Source organism: Chrysemys picta, chromosome 17 (genome assembly GCF_011386835.1).
Source record: "Chrysemys picta bellii isolate R12L10 chromosome 17, ASM1138683v2, whole genome shotgun sequence".
Classification (NCBI taxonomy): Eukaryota; Metazoa; Chordata; order Testudines; family Emydidae; genus Chrysemys; species Chrysemys picta.
In genome coordinates, this window is record NC_088807.1 from 7,615,376 (window position 1) to 7,634,985 (window position 19,610).

The 19,610-nt window shown below is 57.3% G+C and overlaps 1 protein-coding gene across 2 annotated transcripts in view; it reads left to right on the top strand.

Annotated features, from left to right (window-relative positions):
• The first annotated feature begins 6,837 nt into the window (after nucleotides 1–6,837).
• The window catches only part of RELB (RELB proto-oncogene, NF-kB subunit), a 31,746-nt gene continuing 18,973 nt past the window's right edge, over nucleotides 6,838–19,610 (top strand). The window contains exons 1-5 of one of the 2 annotated variants that reach the window (XM_042844473.2): nucleotides 6,838–7,095; nucleotides 8,566–8,646; nucleotides 9,574–10,063; nucleotides 12,321–12,835; nucleotides 13,486–13,643. In XM_042844473.2, the coding sequence (XP_042700407.2) occupies nucleotides 9,835–10,063; nucleotides 12,321–12,835; nucleotides 13,486–13,643 (902 nt within the window). In that variant the 5' untranslated portion in view covers nucleotides 6,838–7,095; nucleotides 8,566–8,646; nucleotides 9,574–9,834. Of the gene's footprint in view, nucleotides 7,096–7,675; nucleotides 7,971–8,565; nucleotides 8,647–9,573; nucleotides 10,064–12,320; nucleotides 12,836–13,485; nucleotides 13,644–19,610 lie in introns of those variants that run through there. The other variant, XM_065570699.1, reaches the window with a different exon arrangement.

The window sequence follows — 19,610 nt, forward strand, 5'->3', positions numbered from 1 at the left end:
TCCTGAGGTGATATGTACCCAGTCATTATGGGGATAGTTGAAATCCCCCATTATTATTGAGTTTTTTATTTTAATAGCCTCTCTAATCTCCCTGAGTGTTTCACAGCCACTATCACCATCCTGGTCAGGTACTCAGTAATATATCCCTACTGCTATATTCTTATTATTGGATGAATTAAATGTATTAATTAAATAAAACTGCCTTAAATGTTCTGGATACATAAGAAAAAAATAAATGTATCAAAACATGTCTTGCATTTAAAATTAACTGATTTATTCACCAGAGGAAGTATTATCTGTTGTTAGTGAATTGAACTGATTGTTTTTGGTCACCATGTCTTTCAAGATTTTAGATCTAGATTTCATCTCCTCATATCTCATTTTTATCTGGGAGAGGAAAACAAGCTTTCCTGTTTTTTTTAAGTCCCAGTCAGTTTCTCGACTTTGAATGAACTAGTCATTAAACTGAACTAGTTGAATAAAGTAAAGTGAGGAAAATATTCTCCGTGCACTGCAGAGGAGGCTACTGCTGTCCAAAGCTGGTTTAGCATATCAACAAACTTTGTTCCAAGTGTAGGCGCCAACTTTCCCAGCGCTGGTGGGTGCTCGCGCCACCCCTAGCCCCGCCCCCTTTCCCTGCCCCGCCCCATTCCAACCCCTTCCCCAAAGTCTCCACCCCTCCCTGCCCCTATTGGACCCCTTCCCCAAATCCCCGCCCCAGCCCCACCTCTTCCCCGAGCACGCAGTGTTCCTCCTCCTTCCCCTCCCCACTCCCTCCCAGCACTTGCCGCGCGAATCAGCTATTTTGCGGCACAAGCGCTGGGAGCCGGGGGAAAAAGCGGGCCCGCGGTGCGCCCAGGGGAGGAGGCGGAGGCAGAGATGAGGAGGAGGTGAGCTGGGACAGTGGGGCCAGGAGCTGCCAGTGGGTGCTAAGCACCCACCAATTTTTCCCCGTGGATGCTCCAGCGCCGTAGCACCCACAGAGTCGGCGCCTATGATTCCAAGTACTTAGCCAGGGACTCCCCCAGTTCAGTGACTAGACTGTCTTTAGGTCTTTGGCAGCAAACTTGTTGCTTGAGTGTTATTTTTTATTTAATTTAAATGATAATAGACCATAGAAAGTTTAGACCTTAATATAGGTTGTCATAATTTCATTTCAAATAGGTTTATTTTAAAAAAGAATAATGTAATTAAATAAAAATCCAATATTTTTCAAAATTTTATTTTTATCCACCCTGACAGATGGCAGTCACTAATTTTTACTAGCTTCTGAACACTACCAAGTCCCCAAAGGTTCCCGTGAGATTAGCAGGTGATTAGCCCCTCTGAATACGGTTCAGGTGCCTAGAGTCTGGTAATTACAGCCTGTGGCTGTGATTTTTGGAGGGGGTGAGGGCTGACGCACCCATTGATTCAAACCAACTGGGGGGTGCTCAGCACCTCTTAGGAAAAGACACAGGATCTGATGTCAGTTTTCACCATCATGTACCACTGCCTTACATAGCATTTTTGTGTGCTGCACGTGTGGGATCAACAAGCAGCCACCCGGGTAAGGCAGACAGTGATTCTCCCCACCGTCAGGCATGGTTGCAAGATGTTTTGGGTTAACCTACCTGCCTTTCAGCTCTGAACAAACAGGTATATACCGTGCAAATAAGAGTCTGAAAATCTGTCTCAAGACCAAAATTTGCAAAAGTGGCCCCCGAGTTTTGGTATTTTAATGTTCGGTGCGAAACTTGAGATGCTAGAATATGATTATAGTCAGGTGGTGGCACCATTATAGAGACTAGTGGAGACTAGTTCACCAGTCAGATTTTCTAAGTGCTCTAAGATTTAGATTTTCTTTACAAAACTTGACATCTTCAGGGGGATCTAGGGTAGCATTAATCAGAGGCGCCAACCCTTTGGCTGGAGCACCCATGGGGAAAAATTTATGGGTGCTCTGCACCCACCGGCAGCTCCCTGCCCCACCCAGCCCCAGCTCACCTCTGCCTCCTCCCCTGAGCTCTTGCCGCCCCGAAACAGCTGTTTCATGGTGGCAAGCAGTGGGAGGGAGGTGGAGGAGGGGGAATACAGCGCACTGGGGAAGAGGTGTGGCTGGGGCAGGAATTTGGGGAAGGAGTCCAATAGGGGCAGGGAGGGGGTGGAGTTGGGGCGGGGACTTTGGGGAAGGGGTTGGAATGGGGGCTGGGCAGGGGTGGAGTCGGGGCGGGGCCAGGGGGGCGCAAGCACTCACCGGCACCGGGAAAAGTTGGCACCTATGGCATTAATGGTCGAAACTTGAGGTAATTTGAGCCAGGGGTTCCTAACATATAGCACCCCTAAAATAATCATGTGACATAAAAATAGTACAGTTCTTATCACTTTTTCTTTGTCCGCACTTGAGGTTCAGGCTCCGGCTCTGATCCTTTGCAAATTGGAAAGTCTCCAATGGAGACTGATCTCAAATAATACACTGCATCTACTGCCCCTCTGAGGAAGCAACAGGCTAAAAGTTGGACTTCCATTGAGGCCCAAGCCATGCTGAGGAGCCAGTGAAAGTCATTTGCATGGGAACCAGAGGATGACGGGGGCTCTAAGCCAGAGGGTTCATGGGCAGTCTGACATCAGAATCAGTGAGCGACTGAAGGTGGCATGCTGTGGCCTTTGAACCTGCCCAGCACCCAGGCACTGTGTGAGTCCTGCCCATCACAGCTCTCTGAGGATGCGTGTTGTGCACATTAGTTGCTCTCTGCCTGTGTTCTGTAGGAGCTCATTTGCTCTGAGAGCAAAACTTCTGGGGTAAGAGATGATGTTTCAAAGTGCTCTAAAGTGCCCCACACACGCCCAGATTTTACATTACACGTTTGGCCAAGGCAAACAGCATTAATTAGAGGGGGGAGGAAAGATTCTAGGAAGCAGAAGCACTCGGGCTGTAATTATGCCTTGTGCGCCTTCCTCATTTCCTGAACAATGGGACTGAGTGTGATCAAAGAAAACCGAGTAGTTGCAGTTCATCAATGTTGGCATGATCACAGGGGTTGCTGAGCAACAGAAAATGTATCCAGAATAGAGAGTCCTATTGTAACGACTGACGCAAGGTCAACATTGACTAATGTGGCACCTGGGTACTCTCCTCAACCCAAAGAGTAACTTATGTTGGTCATGAAAAGTAAACACAACATAATTTGCAGCTTTCTATGATAATTCATCCAATCTACACAAACCAAAGGGTCATGCCTCTGCATGGCCCCTCAAAATGTTGGAGCTTCTGGGAAAAAGGGGAAGAAAGGAGTCTGGCTGTCTATGTTGCATGCAGGGCCCGAAACAAATGGCTGGGAGTGGGGAGAAGCTTTCTCTTGCAATGATTAGCCCAGGGGATGGGTCACTCAGCCAGGATAAAACCCAGTTCAAGTCTCCCCTCCTCCTGAGGTGGAGAAGGGGTTTGAACAAGGGTCTGACCACTAGGCTACAGAATGATTTTAACTCTCTGGCCCAGTTAATATTGATTTATTCAATTTAATTAAAGTGGAACAACTTCAATATGCAAGATTGAGAGAGACCCATATTGGACTACCCCGTAGAGCCGTGTGGGCACTCAGCTGAGGGGGCAGATCACTGCTCAAATCTTTTTGCTTCATCAGGAGCAGGGGGGACTTGCCCTAGGGCAGGGGTCGGCAACCTTTCAGAAGTGGTGTGCCGAGTCTTCATTTATTCACTCTAATTTAAGGTTTCGCGTGCCAGTAATACATTTTAACGTTTTTAGAAGGTCTCTTTCTAGAAGTCTATAATATATATATAACTAAACTATTGTTGTGTGTAAAGGAAATAAGGTTTTTAAAATGTTTAAGAAGCATAATTTAAAATTAAATAAAATGCAGAGCCCCCAGACCGGTGGCCAGGACCTGGGCAGTGTGAGTGCCACTGAAAATTTGCTCCCGTGCCGCCTTTGGCACCTGTGCCATAGGTTGCCTACCCCTGCCCTAGGGTCTTCCACGTGTAGGGTGAGTGTCCTAGCCATTAAGCTAAGGGTTATAAGGAAGGGCCTCCTACAGCAGCCTTGGCCTGCAACCTTAACTCTGCCCTTTCCCTATTAATGACCTTGTCATCACTAGATTTGACCTTGTGTTAGTTACCATGTAGCATTAGTGAACACGACATAAGAGCACCTCCTGTTACCTATATCTGGCCTGCCTGGCCTCGACCACTTCACACTCTGCGCCAAGCTGCCCCGTGTTACCACTCCTTGTCCTAAGGATCCCTCTGGAACATCTGCCCTTCAGTGCACTGGCATGGCTCCCACTGTTACAACACCCCTGGCCACAGACCATTGTGCTCCTCTCTTTGCACAACCCACATAGGTCAGCCCAAACCTGCAGAGGCCAGGCCTTTTGGGTGCAGATGTCCCTCTTCTCACATTGCAACATGGCCACCTGCTGCAGCCATCCCTAGTGCAGCAGGGGGCGTTTGGAACAGCTGCAGAGAGAATATGCTCAGGGCCCCCCACATCAAGGGCACATTTCCTCTGCCTTGTTACAGGGCAGTGCATGCAGAAGCCCACCTGCGGTACATTCCCTGTGGCTCAGAGCAAAATGAAGGTTGCAGGGCAGGGCTGATGTGACGAAGTTGGGGATTATTGTAGCGTTTTACATGAATAGTGTGTGCGTGCCTCGGTTTCCCTTTGTGCTGCATGTTTAACAAGGTGGTGGGAGAGGTTTTGTTGTTGCAGAGGAGGACCAGGTGTGACCTCATCTATCAGCTGGGACCCTGGCAGCCAGTTCTGGCCAGTGGGAAGACAATGGGCTGAGGAGAGAAGACCCTGGTGTCCTGACCAACCAGTTCCAGCCATTGGAGGAGAGAGGGCCCCAGCGACCTGTTTACCTGGGATGGAAGACAAAGGACAGGGGAGAAGCGGTTGGGGCCGGTGACATAGCATGCCTCAGCTCGGATGGAGGAGGCTTCTGGACTGGAGGCTGGACAGCCCTAGATGTACTGTGCTGAGCCTGAGGGTCCAGAGAGTTCCCTGTGCTGTGTTCAGACGTTCAATAAACCCTCCTGTTTTACGCTGGCTGAGAGTCACTCCGGTCTAGAGATCAGGGTTGCATTATTCCCTCTGGGTGTGGCAGCCCCGAGGGTTCAGAGCAAGTGGACTCCTTGAAGGGGCCCACGGCGAGAGACAGGCATGATTAGGGCTCAGAGAGGTGCGGTTCCAGGAGGTGGAAGGGCCTGCAGCTTAAGCCCTGAGACAGAGTGGACCCCTGAGAAGGGCTGTTGCTCTGAAGGGGGTTCCTCCCAGGGACCGTACGGAGCCGAGAGAGAGCACGAGTCTGTGACGCCAGGACTTAGTGTCCCCTGGGTTTCAGTGGGTTCAGGCTGGGTGCATGTGACATTCCAGACAGGTATGAGATGCTGCCAGACAACTCTAACTCTGCATTAATGAAGTTTGGGCCAGTGAATTTTCAGAGGTGCTGAGCACCCAGAGCTCCCATTGACTTCAGCTACTCAACACCTCCAAAAATCAGGCCCAAGATTTTTCAAGAGGGCTTGCAAAACCTGAGACGCAAACCCAGCAACCACATGTGTTGCCTAAGAAGGCGGAGCAGTCCAATTGTGCTCATTGTAACCACACAAGCCATTCCTGGACCTCTTCTCCCTCCATTTAGCATCTGCTCTAGTTCGAACAGAAATTCATTCAGGGGAGTTACGTGACCTGTGTGACGCAGGAGGTCAGACTATATGAGCACAGGGGTCCCTTCCGGGCATAGAATCTATTAATATTTTGTGCCTTGTTTTAGATGGTAATGAATGCTTCAGGGCAGGGACTGTGTCTTCTGTGTGCCTGTACATAGCCTAGCCCTGAGTTCTCTAATGCTTTCATACCATGGGCCATGTTTTAGTAGAGTCTCTCAGGGACCTCCCTGCCACGGCCCAGTCAGTGACTCCCTGTGGCAATGGAATGCTAGGAAAGTGCTTGCATATTTTTAGATTATTTTAATGCAAATTTGTAGCAGCTGGAAACAAAATAGAAAGTTGTGGCAGAACTGTGCCACCTGCCTCCTCCCCTGGCCAGTCTGTGCCACCTGCCACCTCCCCTGGCCAGATCCCCAGGCCAGACTGTGCCACTTGCCTCCTCCCCTGACCGGACTGAGTCACCTGCCTCCTCCCCTGGCCGGACCGTGTCACCTGCCACCTCCCCTGGCCAGATCCCCAGCCCAGACTGTGCCACTTGCCTCCTCCCCTGACCGGACTGAGTCACCTGCCTCCTCCCCTGGCCGGACCATGCCACCTACCACCTCCCCTGGCCAGTCCATGCCACCTGCCACCACCCCAGGCCAGACTGTGCCACTTGCCTCCTCCCCTGACCGGACTGAGTCACCTGCCTCCTCTCCCTGGCCGGACCGTGCCACCTGCCACCTCCCCTGGCTGGACTGTGCCACCTCCTCTGGCCAGTCTGTGCCACCTCCCCTGGCCGGACCGTGCCACCTGCCTCCTCCCCGGCCGGACCGTGTCACCTGCCACCTCCCCTGGACTAGCAGCAAGTGCTAAACTGACAACGTGTCCTCTGCAGGACGGAGCCACTGACCTAGCACCTACTCAAAGCCAGTGAAAGGAATAAGGCTGGGCCTCTGGGCCCTTCCAGTAACTCACCAATGGGCTCCCCCAGGACAATGAGATCAGAAAAGCCTAGCAGGGACTGAGACACAAACGGCGGGTGCTGCACGGTCCTGGGCATGGAACTGCTCTGGGTGCTCGCTACACTCACTGCCACCTCCCTGGCCCTTCTGCCAGCCCGGGCCCCCTGTCCCCGGCCCGGACCACCTCCGTTGGCCGCCCCCACTCCGGCCCGGGGCCCCTGCGCTCCTGGCCTTGGCACCACGTGTCTGTCCCTTCTGGCCAAGACGCTCTCTGCCGAGCAGCGGCCCCAGCTTCCGGAGCCCGGGGAAGAGCTGTCGGGTGTGGGGGAGTCGGCGCCCCCCGCCCGGCCCTTCCCTGCCTCTGCAGGTGGCCGGGGGCCCGGAAGCGCTGCCGAGCAGGGAGGCGAGATGCAGGCGGCTTAGGGGGCGACCCCAGCGTGAGGGCCGCGGAGAGAGGCCACTTGGCCGGCGAGAGCGCTGGGTAAGGCCAGGTTCGGCCTGAGCTTCCTCCAGCCCGGGGGGCGCTAGTCCCACAGCAGGGGGCGCTGGGCTGACGGGGCGCGGGCAGGGGGCAGGAGGCGCTGCAGGGCGCGGGCTAGCGGAGCGCAGGCAGGGGGCAGGAGGCGCTGCATGGGGCTCGGGGCTGGCGGGGCGCGGGCAGGGGGCGCTGGGCTAGCGGGGCGCAGGCAGGGGGCAGGAGGCGCTGCAAGGGGCTCGAGGCTGGCTGGCTGGGCGCGGGCAGGGGGCGCTGGGCTAGCGGAGCGCAGGCAGGTGGCAGGAGGCGCTGCATGGGGCTCGGGGCTAGCGGGGCGCGGGCAGGGGGCGCTGCATGGGGCTCGGGGCTAGCGGGGCGCGGGCAGGGGGCGCTGCATGGGGCTCGGGGCTGGCGGGGCGCGGGCAGGGGGCGCTGCATGGGGCTCGGGGCTAGCGGGGCGCGGGCAGGGGGCGCTGCATGGGGCTCGGGGCTGGCGGGGCGCGGGCAGGGGGCGCTGCATGGGGCTCGAGGCTGGCTGGGCGCGGGCAGGGGGCTCGGGGTGCAGGATGCGGGCTCGGGGCTGGAGGGGCGGAGGTGCCCGGGCACTGGCCGGCCAGCTGCGCCAAGCCCAGCCGGAGCGGGCCGCCTTCCCCAGAGCGGGGCTTTCCCGTTTTACGGGGATGAGCTCACCGGGGCCTGTAGCCAATGAGGTGGCGGCAGCCGGCGGAGCTGGGGAATTCCAGAGCCGTCGCCTCCGCGCTGCCTCCCTTGAGCGGGGCTTTGGGGGAACGAGCCCAGCGCCGGGAGCCGAGCGCCAGGCCCCGCCATGCGGGATACCAGGGGACGGCAGCCGCGGCCGGAGGAGCTGGCTCTCCCGCGGGGTGAGGGGATGAGGGGTCGGCGCTGCTGCCAGCTCGGCGGGGCGGGGCGGGGCAGGGCGGGAGGGGCGGCTCCTGCCAGCCTTGGGGAGGGTCAGTGGGGATTGCAGCTTGGCCCAGGGGGACCCTTAGGCCTGGGGGGGGGCGACCCCTGTGAGCGGCGGGGCGTCCGGGAGGCGCCCCGGGGAAGGTGCGGGGGCGACCCCCGGGGGATCGGCTTTGCTGTTCACGCAGCCTCCCTCGTATGAGCATCTGGGACCCTTCAGTTGCTGCTTGGTGCCACCAGGCTGGCTCAGCCCCTTGCCCGCTGTGCCCGGCGCCCGGGACCCAGTAGCACTGGGCTCTCTGAGTCAGTGCTTGGCTGGGGTGAGGTTTCTCCTTGCTGTCTCTGCTCACAGCTGGAGCCTGGGGGGGTGTTGCCTCCTTCTGGGCCAGGCGCTTGCGGGACTCAATCTTTCTGGGATCTCCCTAAGCACCTGCCACAGCCACCGGGAGCCACCTGCTGATTCCTGCCAGGTGCTGTGTCCGGTGGCAGTGGGTGGGGCACAAGGCTGGTTGCTGTTGATTGATGGGGTAACAATGTGTCCTGTCTTTTTAGGTGCTGCTCTTCCAGACCCCGGCCTGGTCATGGCGCATACAGCGCAGGCCTCTGGTAAGGGAGCTGCGATCTCAGATGAAGGTAATCCCCTTCCCCGCTAAAGCTGATAATGCTTCTGCCTTGGCTAGCGCTGTCCATGGTCCGAGCATGGAGCAGGAACAAGACCATGAATCTGTCCAGGAGCCCCATCGCTTGGGCAGCACCATTCCCCCCCATTTTACAGATGGGTAAACTGAGGCACAGAGAGAGGCCAGGCCATGTGGTGGGGGGGGGGGGGGGGGGGCGCGGTGGCAAAGCCGAGTTAGAAGCCAGGAGTCCAGGCTCCTGGGCCTGTGCTCATTTATGCCAACTGTACAGCCTCCCCGCTCCCATGTCTGTAGTCTCTTTCCGCCATGCCTGGCTCAGGCCTCTTGGTGCTGCTTCCCCCTCCCTTGGCAGCAGGGTCTCACTCCCCACCTTGATCTCCCAAGGGGGCTTGTGGAAAACGTGCATTTCAGTCGTGCCCCTACATTTCGTCCCACTCCCCCACAGCGGGGAGAATCTTGCACAGCTGCAGGAGTGCTGGACTTCAGCTGTCCCTTGTGCCGCTCTCTGGCTAAGGCAGAATCTCTGCAGTGTGGCATGGACCCCCCCCGCCCCCGTACCTCTCATCTGCGTCAGCACCTGTTCCTCAGCCCTCTGTCTCCTGGGGGAAGGGGCAGCTCTTGCTGGTTAAAGGCTCAGTTTGTACTTTTACTGCAGGCTGAGCGGTGCCCGCAATCCCACGGGGCTGAAACTGCTACATTGCTCCCTGGAGCAGTCTGGTGCCCCTTGAAATAGGAGCGTCCCCCGGCATAGGGACCACCACAGTGCTCATGCACTTTCTCTGGGCTCTGCTGTTGTATTGTCTCCAGCTGAGTGGGTGGAAGCCTTTACTCAGCCCCTCTAATGTGGGGGGCGGGCTGGTTTGAGACGTAAACGTTTAAACATCTGAATCAGAAACACTCTTGCTTTGTTTTTCCTTTGCAGATGAATTAGGTGAGTGGACTCTGGGGAATGGGGGTACAGCAACCTCAGGTAAGTGCAAGTGCTCTAGGCCCATGCGAGTGCAGACTCAGTGCATGGAACCCTGGCTGGAGCAACGGGGGCAGATATCATGTAAGTGTGGTCTGCAGTGGGAGGGGCAATGCAAGACACAGCCTGCTGTCCTTCCTCATGCACCCTCCCCATGAAGTCAATTCCAGGGCTTCAGCATTGGGCCCAAAGAGCAGGTAAGGGAATACCTGGGAAATGGGACCACATACAAGCCAACAGCTCGCAGGCATGCCTCCTGCAGCATTCCAGGAATCCACCTGCACGCTTTCCAAACCACCGAGGGACCTGGCAGCCAGGAGAACCGCGAGGGTGCTACAAAGCTCACACACGCTGAGAAGAGTGATCTCATCAGTTACCATTCCATACAGCCAACATCTACCACTAGGAAAACAATGGGACGTCCTGGAATATGAGAGGCAAAGAAGTACGTTAGGAATGCTTGGCCTTCACCTCCGCGCCTGGCTCCTCAGCCAGCTTTAAATTGTTATTTTTTTTAAATTAATGGAGATATCCTATCTCCTAGAACTGGAAGGGACCTTGAAAGGTCATCGAGTCCAGCTCCCTGCCTTCACTAGCAGGACCAAGTACTGATTTTGCCCCAGATCCCTAAGTGGCCCCCTCAAGGATTGACCTCACAACCCTGGGTTTAGCAGGCCAATGCTCAAACCACTGAGCTATCCCTCCCCCCCTTTCTGGCCATGGGATGATGTTTGTAGCCAAAAAGCCACTGCCCTAAGCAAATACCAGCTTCGTGCCCATGAGAGAGAAGAGGCAGTTCTTACCCTGGCACAGGCTGTCTCTTTAAGGCGGGACCCACAATTAAGGGGGCTCTGTCAGAAACTGGGTTAGGACTTAAAAAAAATTAATTGGTTAGTTTCAAAAAAAGGAAATTAATGTCCCTTGAATGGAGGCTCTGACCTAGCGGTAAAGCAGAGTGGAAGCTCTAGCGTTGTTCTCTCCTTACACTCTCTTAGGCTGATGCTTCTCAGTATGGCCTGGTCCGTACGCAGGGTTGCACCGGTTTAGCTGAAGACATGCCACAAAGTGCAGTGTTTGTGTGGGGACACTGATGTTAGGTTCCGCCTGGTTTAGCTCGCACTGATGCCGGCCGTGTTGAGACTGAGGGTGGAAGAGGGTCTGCACGCAGAGTTGCACTGATGTCTCCAACCTGCTACAGCGTCACACCTTTACCTGAACTGGTGCGACAGGGGCCTTTTTCATAGATTCCAAGCGCAGAAGGAACCATTGAGATCATGTAATCTGACCTCCTGTATACCACAGGCCAGAGGCTGCAAGGCGCCCGGGGTGCTAGGGCTGCAGAGAGGTTGGGCGGGCTGTTCTAGTGGGGGTGGTGCCTGAGTGTTAGGACCATGGGGTGGGCAGGTGGGCAGGCCAGCCGATTGGGTGAGGGACCTGGGTGCTAGGGCTGCGGGCTGGCAGGCCTAGTTGGTAAGGCATCTGGGCGATAGGGCTGTGGGGAGGGTGGGCCGATCAGGTGAGGCACCTGGACACCAGGGCTGCGGGGAGGGTGGGCTGATCAGGTGAGATGCCTGTGAGCTAGGGCTGTGGGGAGGGTGGTCCCACTGGGCGAGGTGCCTGAGTGCTAGGACTGCAGGGAGGGTGGGCCCATCAGGCAAAGGGCCTGAGCACCAGGGCTGGGGGTGGGAGGTGGGCCCATCAGGCAAGGTGCCTGAGTGACATGGCTGCTGGGAGGACGGGCTGATCAGGTGTGGCGCCCAGGCCCCAGGGCTGCGGGGAGGGCGAGGTGCTTTGGCCCCGGAGGGTGGGCCAATTGGGTGAGGCACCTGCATGCTAGGGCTGCAGGGAGGGCAAGGCACCTGGGTGCCAAGGCTGCGGGGAGGGCAGGCTGATCGGTGAGGTGCCCACATGTTAGGGCTGCGGGGAGGGCAAGGCCCATCGGGTGAGGCACCTGGGCATCAGGGCTATGGGTAGGGCGGGCCGACCTAATGCATGAGGTGAGTGAGCGAGGGGCAGGGATGCTTAGGCAAGTGCTGTGAAGCATCTTGGCTAGATTCCCTGCTGCTTGGCGCGTGAGCAGTCGCTGACTTCAGCGTAAAGTGGCCAAGTGTTATTCTTCAGTCAGGACTGGGGTGTTTCTGAGAGACCTGCTCTAGCTCGAACAGGAATGAATTCAGGGAAGCCCTGTGGCCCGTGTTACATGGGAGGTCAGACTGGATGTGCAGGATGGTCCCTTCTGGCCTCACACTCTTGGTCTCTGTGAAGGCAGGTGTGAAACGCTCTCCGAGCGGAGCAGGAGCACTCTGCTCTGGTGTGGCTGGCGCAGGCCCTGCAGGGCAGCGACGAATCGGGCCCATTGCTTTTTGGTATCACCCGTGTATGTCCACTCACTCGCGCACGCACAGAGTGAGCGCAGTACAAAGCTCTGAACCCTGGGGATCTGTTGCCTTGTTTGCCGGGGCTGGCCCAGTGGTGGCCCTGCAGCGGTGCATGGCTCCTCTCGGAGGGTCCCTCTTCCTGCGTGTGCACATGGAGGCAGGGCATTCAGAACAAGATCAGTTTAGGCCTGCCCTTTCCCCGGGTCTTGCTAGGGCAGTAGTGAGGGTGGAGGTTGGCCCATCATGGCTCTCCTCCAGCCCGTTCCTAGCAGGAGGCCAGCCCGTCCTCCTGTCTCACTCTCTGGTTCTGTCCCCGTCCTGCAGAAATCATCGAAGAGTTAATTAAGGAGGATGGATTCCAGCCACAAGCCCCGCCCTTCCTCTCCAAGGCGTCTCCCAAGGGCACGGCCAAGCTGGTGCCCAGGGGCTCAAACCCAGCCGGACCCACTCGGATGCTGAGGCTAATGGAGCCGACAGGACCTAGCCCACTGCCAGGCGGCTTGGCCTCCTTTGGCAGCTCCCATCCCGCCGCGGCTCACGCCCTGCCCCTGGACTCTCAACCTCCCCTGCTCTCGCAGAGCCTCAGTAGCCTGCAACTGACGCCCAGGCTGGTGCCCCGGGGGACGACTCCGCCCCCTGCCAGCCGGCCCCACTGGGCTTCGCCCATGCGCTCGCCAAAGGAGCAGTTGGAAGACATGCTGGAGCCTCCCAGGCTGGTGATCACTGAGCAGCCGAAGCAGCGGGGGATGCGTTTCCGCTATGAGTGCGAAGGCAGGTCAGCCGGCAGCATCCTGGGCGAGAGCAGCACGGAGGCCAGCAAGACCCTGCCAGCCATCGAGGTGAGTGTGGGGGAGGAGCAGGGGCCAGTCTCCTCACAGCGGGGAAGGGGGCTGGGGGAGGGCCAGGGCCAGCCTTGGGCTGCCTGTGCCTCATGTGTCCCTTAGTGCCCCCCTCACAGGAGAGGCAGGGACCGGGGACTTGCCCCACTCCCCTCGCTCTCTCCCTGGTTCTTGGCGCCCCACTGAGGTTGGGGGGCGAGGGATGGGAGGGATACCAAGGGCGCTGGCTGCCAAACCCAGGGATGGGAGGGATACCTGTGGGCTTGGAAGGGCCCTGTGGCTGCCAAACCCTGCCTCTCTCTGCACCGTCCTGGCCAACCTAGCATCGCTGCTGGTGGTGGCCATCCGGGGTCCTTCGCCCCCAGTGGCCAGGCTCTGCCCTCGGATGATCTCTGTGGGGTTTGTTGCCATTTCACGCTGTGGCAGCCAGGATCCCTGGCTGGAAAGTGGAGCTGGGCAGCCCAGCGGGTGCAGGGTCGCTTGCAGGCTCTGAGCCGCCGTGCCTTGAGCTCTGCCCCCTGTGGAGAGGGGCGGGCAATTTACTGGGCAGGTTAATTACACATTGAACCCAGAGCCTGGTCTCTCACCCCCTTGGCGTGGCGGGGGACTCCCAGCGTGGCCTGGGCTCTGATCTTGTGCTCTTTCCCCAGCTGCTGAACTGCCAGAAGATCCCTGAGGTGAAGGTGATTGCGTGCCTGGTGTGGAAGGACTGGCCCTACCGCATCCACCCTCACAGTCTCGTGGGGAAAGACTGCAACAACGGGCTCTGCGAGGTCACCCTGAGGCCCCAGGTCAACCCCAAACACAGGTACCAGCTCCCCGCTCGGCACAGGAACTCCAGGCTGTGAGCTGGTGCTGACAGAGCTCCCGTGGGGACAGGGCCTGCCGCTCGCAGCTGGACGCTGCGCTCCCCCTCGCCCTCTCTGCGAGGCTGAAGGGCTTTGAGGAACGCCCACACTGGTGGTTTCAGGGTAGCGGTTACTCCCCAGAGGGCTCCCCGCATGATCTCCCCCTCCCCCACCATGTGATCAGCACCCAGTGTCCCCTTGGGGCAGAGTGGGACATCTCAGGCCACATCAACTGAGCCGCTCCAAACCTCTCAGTTACTAAGAACGGCCATACTGGGTCAGGTCAAAGGTCCATCTGTGACAGAGTCACAGGTCTGGTGCTCTGGCACTGCTGTGTATAAAGTCAGACAGGACTCTGGGTAGCGTGACTCCCCTCAGGGCACGCTGTCCGGGGCAAGGAGCCTCTTCGGCTACGGCCTTCCTGGTCTGACCTTGGACCATTCAGTATCCCTGTTCACACCATACACTTCCCCTTGGTGGGTCCATCTGGACGGGACCCCTGGGGAAGCCAGAGGGTCCTGCTCCCCCACTCCACAGTCAGCAGTGACTCTCAACCAGCATTGTAAAACAGGTTTATTAGTCGACAGGAACACAGCATAGAACAGAGCTTGTTAGCACAGAAATCAGAGACTTTCAGCAAAGTCCATCTTGGGGGGACCCCAGGCTGGACGTCCTGGACTCCCCACTCCCGAGTCCCAAACAGGAGACTGCCCAGCTTCCAGAGACCCGACCTCCAACATGCCCGTTGCCCCTCCTTCGGTCTTTGTCTCACTTCCCGGGCAAAGTGTCACCTGATCGCATCCTCCGCCTGGGTCTCAGGTCACGAAGGGCATCGGCCATCTCTTATGTACAGGCAGCTGGAGCCTCTTCACCTGGCCCCGAGGGTCTCAGCAAAAGTCACCCACCCTTATTCCCACCACCTAGGCATTGGTGCAATACACAGGGAAACTGAGGCACACGCAGTATTCATGCAAAACAGTAAGACTCAGATAGGCTCGCGTGCAACATAATAAGGAAAAAAACTCCACTTTGTCACATCTCTCCCCCCCTTGAGACCGAACTGAGCGGGATCACTCTAGCTAGTGACCTGGGGAAGTTCAGGCCTCCCTCGCTGGGACAAAGCATCGGCTATAACATTCGCACTCCCCTTAACATGGGCCACCCCCGTCTCATAATCCTGGAGGGACAGACTCCACCTCAGGAGCTTGGCATTGGCCCTCTTCATCTGGTTCAGCCACAGCAGGGGCAAGTGGTCAGTGGACACAGTGAAGTGACGCCCAAATAGATCCGGCTGCTGACTTTTAAGAGCCCACCCCATGGCCAGGCATTCCTTCTCTATGGCCGAATAGCTCTGCTCCCAGGGCAGCCGCTTCTTGCTCTGGTACATGATGGGGAGTTTTTCCTCCTTCGCATCAGCTTGCATTGGCACCAAGCCCAGCCCGATGTCTGAGGCGTTGGTGAACACCATAAAGGGCTTGTCAAAGTCTGGGTTTACCCGCACCATGCCCTTGACCAGATCCTCCTCCAGCACGCAGAGAGCCCTCTGGCACTGCTTGGTCCAGACAATCTTGTCTGGCTTATCCTTCTTGCATAGATCAGTGATGGGAGCTGACACAGAGCTAAGTGGGGCACAAACCTCCGGTAGTGCCCCGCCATCCCAATAAAGGCCTGGACCTGTTTCTTAGTCTGGGGCACAGGGCAATCTCTGATCACCTCCACCTTGGCTGGCTCTGGCTTTAGGCAGTTGCTCCCCACCTTGTGGCCCAGGTACGGCACCTCTGCCATCCCCACCTTGCATTTTCTGGCCTCTATACTCAGTCCTGCCTCCTAGAGGCGACCCAACCCCCTCTTCACCTGGGACACATGGTCCTCCCAGGTCTGGCCAAAGACACAGATATCATCAATATATGCTAGGGTAAAATTTTCCATCCCCCTCAGTAACTGTTCCCCCAGATGCTGGCAGGTGACCAACGCCTCCTTGAGGCCGAAAGGTAGGACCAGGGATTTGTATATTCCCAAAGAGGTGACAAAAGGAGGTTTCAGCCTGGAATCTGGATCCAAAGGCACCTGCCAGTAGCCTTTGGTGAGATCATTGGTAGTGGGGTAGACCCCCACAACTTGTCTAGGATCTGTCAGACCTAGGCATGGGCAGGCACCAGACATGGTGATGGCATTGAACTTCCGATAGTCCACACAGAATCAGATCGACCCATCTTTCCTGGGGACCAGCACCACGGGTGAGTCCTGGGGCTGGATCACCCCTAAAGCCAGCATGTCTCTGGCTTCTCTCTCCAGGGCCTGGGCTGTGTTCCCAGTGACTCTGAATGGGAAACATCTGATGGGAAGATTGGCTCCTGTCCCCACACAGTGGACAGCTAGGTTAATGAGTCCAGACCAGTTGGAGAACAGCTGTGGGTAGATACACAGCACCTCTCTGATCTCTGCCTGCTGGGCAGGGGTTAGCTGGGTAGAGAGGGGAATTGATTCTAGTGGGTCCTGTCTCAGGGAACAGACCCACTAGGGCATCCTCCCCCTTCTCCTCTAACTGCCCACACACGGCCAGTACAGACTTTTCCTTGTCCCAGTACGGCTTCATCATGTTGACATGGTCCCCTCGGCGGCTGTGAGCCCAGTTGGGCAGTTCTACCATATAGTTCACCTCATTCAGCTGGGTGATGACTTTAAAAGGCCTATCCCAGGCAGCTTGTAGTTTATTCTTCCGCACCGGGATGAGAAACATCACCTGGTCCCCAGTAGCATAGGAGTGGGCACGTGCCGTGCAGTCCTACTATAACCTTCTGCCTCCCTTGGGCCCTGGCTAGGTTCCCCCTGGCCAGACCCATGAGCTCAACGAACTTTTCCCGAAAATTTAGTGTTCACTCCACCACTGATTCTTCATCGGGAGAGGCCTTCCCCTCACCAAGTCCAGGGGTCCCCTCACTCTCCTCCCTTACAGCAACTGCAAAGGAGAGAACCCATGGGTTCCTGGGCCACTTCCCTGCACGCGAGCAGCAGGTGGGGTAAATACTTGTCCCAGTCCTGCAGATGCTGGTCCATGAAAGTCTTCAGCATCATCTTCAAGGTCCTGTTAAACCTCTCCGCCAGCCAATTGGATTGAGGGTGTGCCAGACCCCACACTTCTCCCACAAGCACTGGAGCGGGGCTGACATGAAATTGGACCCCTGGTCTGTAAGGACCTCCTGGGTTAACCCACCTCTGCTGAAGATGGTCAGCAGCACAGTAACCCACCAGAATGTATTTCTTCCCTGACCGGGTCGGCTTGCTGAGGGGCCCCACTATGTCCATGGCCACCTTCTGAAAAGGCTGCTCTATGACAGGCAGGTGTCTCAAGGCTGCTTAACCTTGTCCCGGGCCTTCTCCACCCTCTGGCAGCAGTCGCAGGACCTGCAGTACTGCTGGACTGCGTCAAAGGCTCCAGGCCAGTAAAAGTTCTGTAGCAGCCTCTGCCTGGTGTGCTGGATTTCCAGGTGTCCCAAAAGAGGGACATTGTGGGCCAGTTACAGAAGCCTGTGGTGGTACTTCTGGGGCACCACCAGCTGCCTCCTGATCCCCTACAGTTCCATTTCCCCTGGATGGTACAGGAATCCCTTTTCCCACAGGAGTCTTTCCCTGCAGCCTTCCTAAAGGGGTTTCGCCGTGCTGTGGCCAGCAAGTTCCCTCAGCTTCTCTAAGGAGGGGTCCTTCTGCAGCTCAGCCTGGAATTCAGCGGCTGGAGAGAGAAGTGAAACCAGTTCCCTCTCACTGCCTGCAGTCACAGCCCTCCAGACTGGAGCACTGGGATTTGGGCTCTCTTGGTGAAGAGCCCCCATCTTGATCTTGGCCACCCTCTGACCAGGCGTCTGTCACCAGCAGCGCCCTTTTAGCTGCTTCCCCCTGCCCTGGGGCCTCTTGCATCTCTGGACAAGGCAGCCCTGGTTGGCAGCCATCCCACCCTGGCTGTGGTTCCCCACACTCAGCTGGGGTCTCTGATCCCCCCCCGGGCTCAGCTTTGCCCCTGCTGTCCCAGCGGGGCAGGCAGCGAGCCCACTGCTTTGCTCACAGCATCAGAGCCAGCATGAGCCACCTCCCCCTTGTGCAGGGGGGCGGGGAGCATCTCTCTGTCCCACTCAGCTTCAGTTTCAGCCGATTGGTTCTCTGAATTCAAACTCGTATCCTTGGCTGTTACAGGAGCAGGGCCTGGATCCTGTCCCAAAGAGAGACAGTCATCCCCCAACAGGATGTCACAGCTGATATCTTGGAGAACCCCAGCTACCAGCCAGCCCGACCCCTCCTGTGTCTGCACAGGGATCTGAGCCATATCAGGGCAAGGGGCTTCATCCCGGGGACCTTCACCCAGGTCACACAGCCCCTCAGCATCTGTGGCTGCACCACCCGTGGCCTGACAACAGTTCTCTCTGCCCCAGGATCTTGCCACCCCAGGAGTGTCTCCTCATTGACCACCACCTTCTGCTCCCACTGGCGGACTGAGGGGCCTGAGCCCAGGAGAGTGCAAGCAGATATACACACTGGGGCTGGGAATGGGAGCCAGTCTGCCACACCGCCCATCTGGCTAAACAGCTCTATGGGGACTCAGAAAGGGGCTAGACACTGGTGCCTTTCCGCAGGGTCAGCCTGGTTTCAATTGCAAGACTTCCCAAAGGCTGCGAGACAGGCATCTATATCCCCCCCCCCAATTTAGTATTGAGGCAGTTCCTTGCGGAATTGGCACCCTGGGGTCCATCCCCACTCACCCCTGGACGGTGCCTCTCAGCTCCACCAGCGCCAGTTCATGCTGCCGCTGTCTCTCCTGCTGTTCTGCTTCATGCCTTCCCTGTCTCCCACAGTCCTCTGACTCCTTCAATCTCAGTTCCAATTCCATCCGTCTCAGATCCACCGACGGGGAACCCGGTGGAGACTCCCGGCTGGTCCGGAGACACAAGTCTCTGGCTGCTCCCATTCTCTTTGGTGGCTCCAGCTGGGTCCAGAACCGGTGCGGGCTCTGGGGCTACCTGGCAGCTCCCAAGTTGTCACGGACTCTCAGGCCTGAGCTTTCTCAGCTCCCCATGGTCCCTGGGAGGAATCCCCTTCAGTGTGACAGTCCTTCTTGGGGGTCACAACCTCTCTCGGGGGTTAAGCCGTAGGCTTCTCTGTCTCCTGGAACTGCACCTCTCTGAGCCTTCAGCATGCCTGTCTCTGTCTCTCGCTAATCCCCGTCCTTTTACTGCTCCCCAGTTACTTATTGCAGGATGCTCTGTCCAGGGGGTGCAGTTGATCACACCGCTGCCACCAGTTGTGATGGGGTCACAGGTCTGATGCTCTGGAACTGCTCTGTATGAAGTCAGCCAGGACGCTGGGTAGCGTCACTCCCCTCAGGCATGCTGTCCAGGGCCCTCGGCTACGGCCTTCCTGGTCTGACTTCGGACCATTCAGCATCCCTGTTCGCACCGTACACTTCCCCTTGGCGGGTCCACCTGGATGGGACCCCTGGGGAAGCCAGAGGGCCCTGCACCCCCACTCCACAGCCAGTGACTCTCAACCAGCGTTGTAAAACAGAAGGTTTATTAGTCGACAGGAACACAGAGTAGAACAGAGCTTGGTAGCACAGAAATCAGTGACTTTCAGGAAAGTCCATCTTGAGGAACCCCCAGGCCAGACGTTTTGGACTCCCTCCTCCAAGTCCTAAACAGGAGACTACCCAGCTTCCAGAGACCCGATGTGCCCGTTGCCCCTCCTTCGGTCTTTGTCTCGCTTTCCGGACAAAGTGTCACCCCCGCCTGGGTCTGAGGTTACGAAGGGCATCGGCCATCACTTACGTGCAGACAGCTGGAGCCTCTTCACCTGGCCCCGAGGGTCTCAGCAAAAGTCACCCACCCTTATTCCCACCACCTAGGCATTGGTGCAGCAAACAGGGAAACTGAGGCACACAC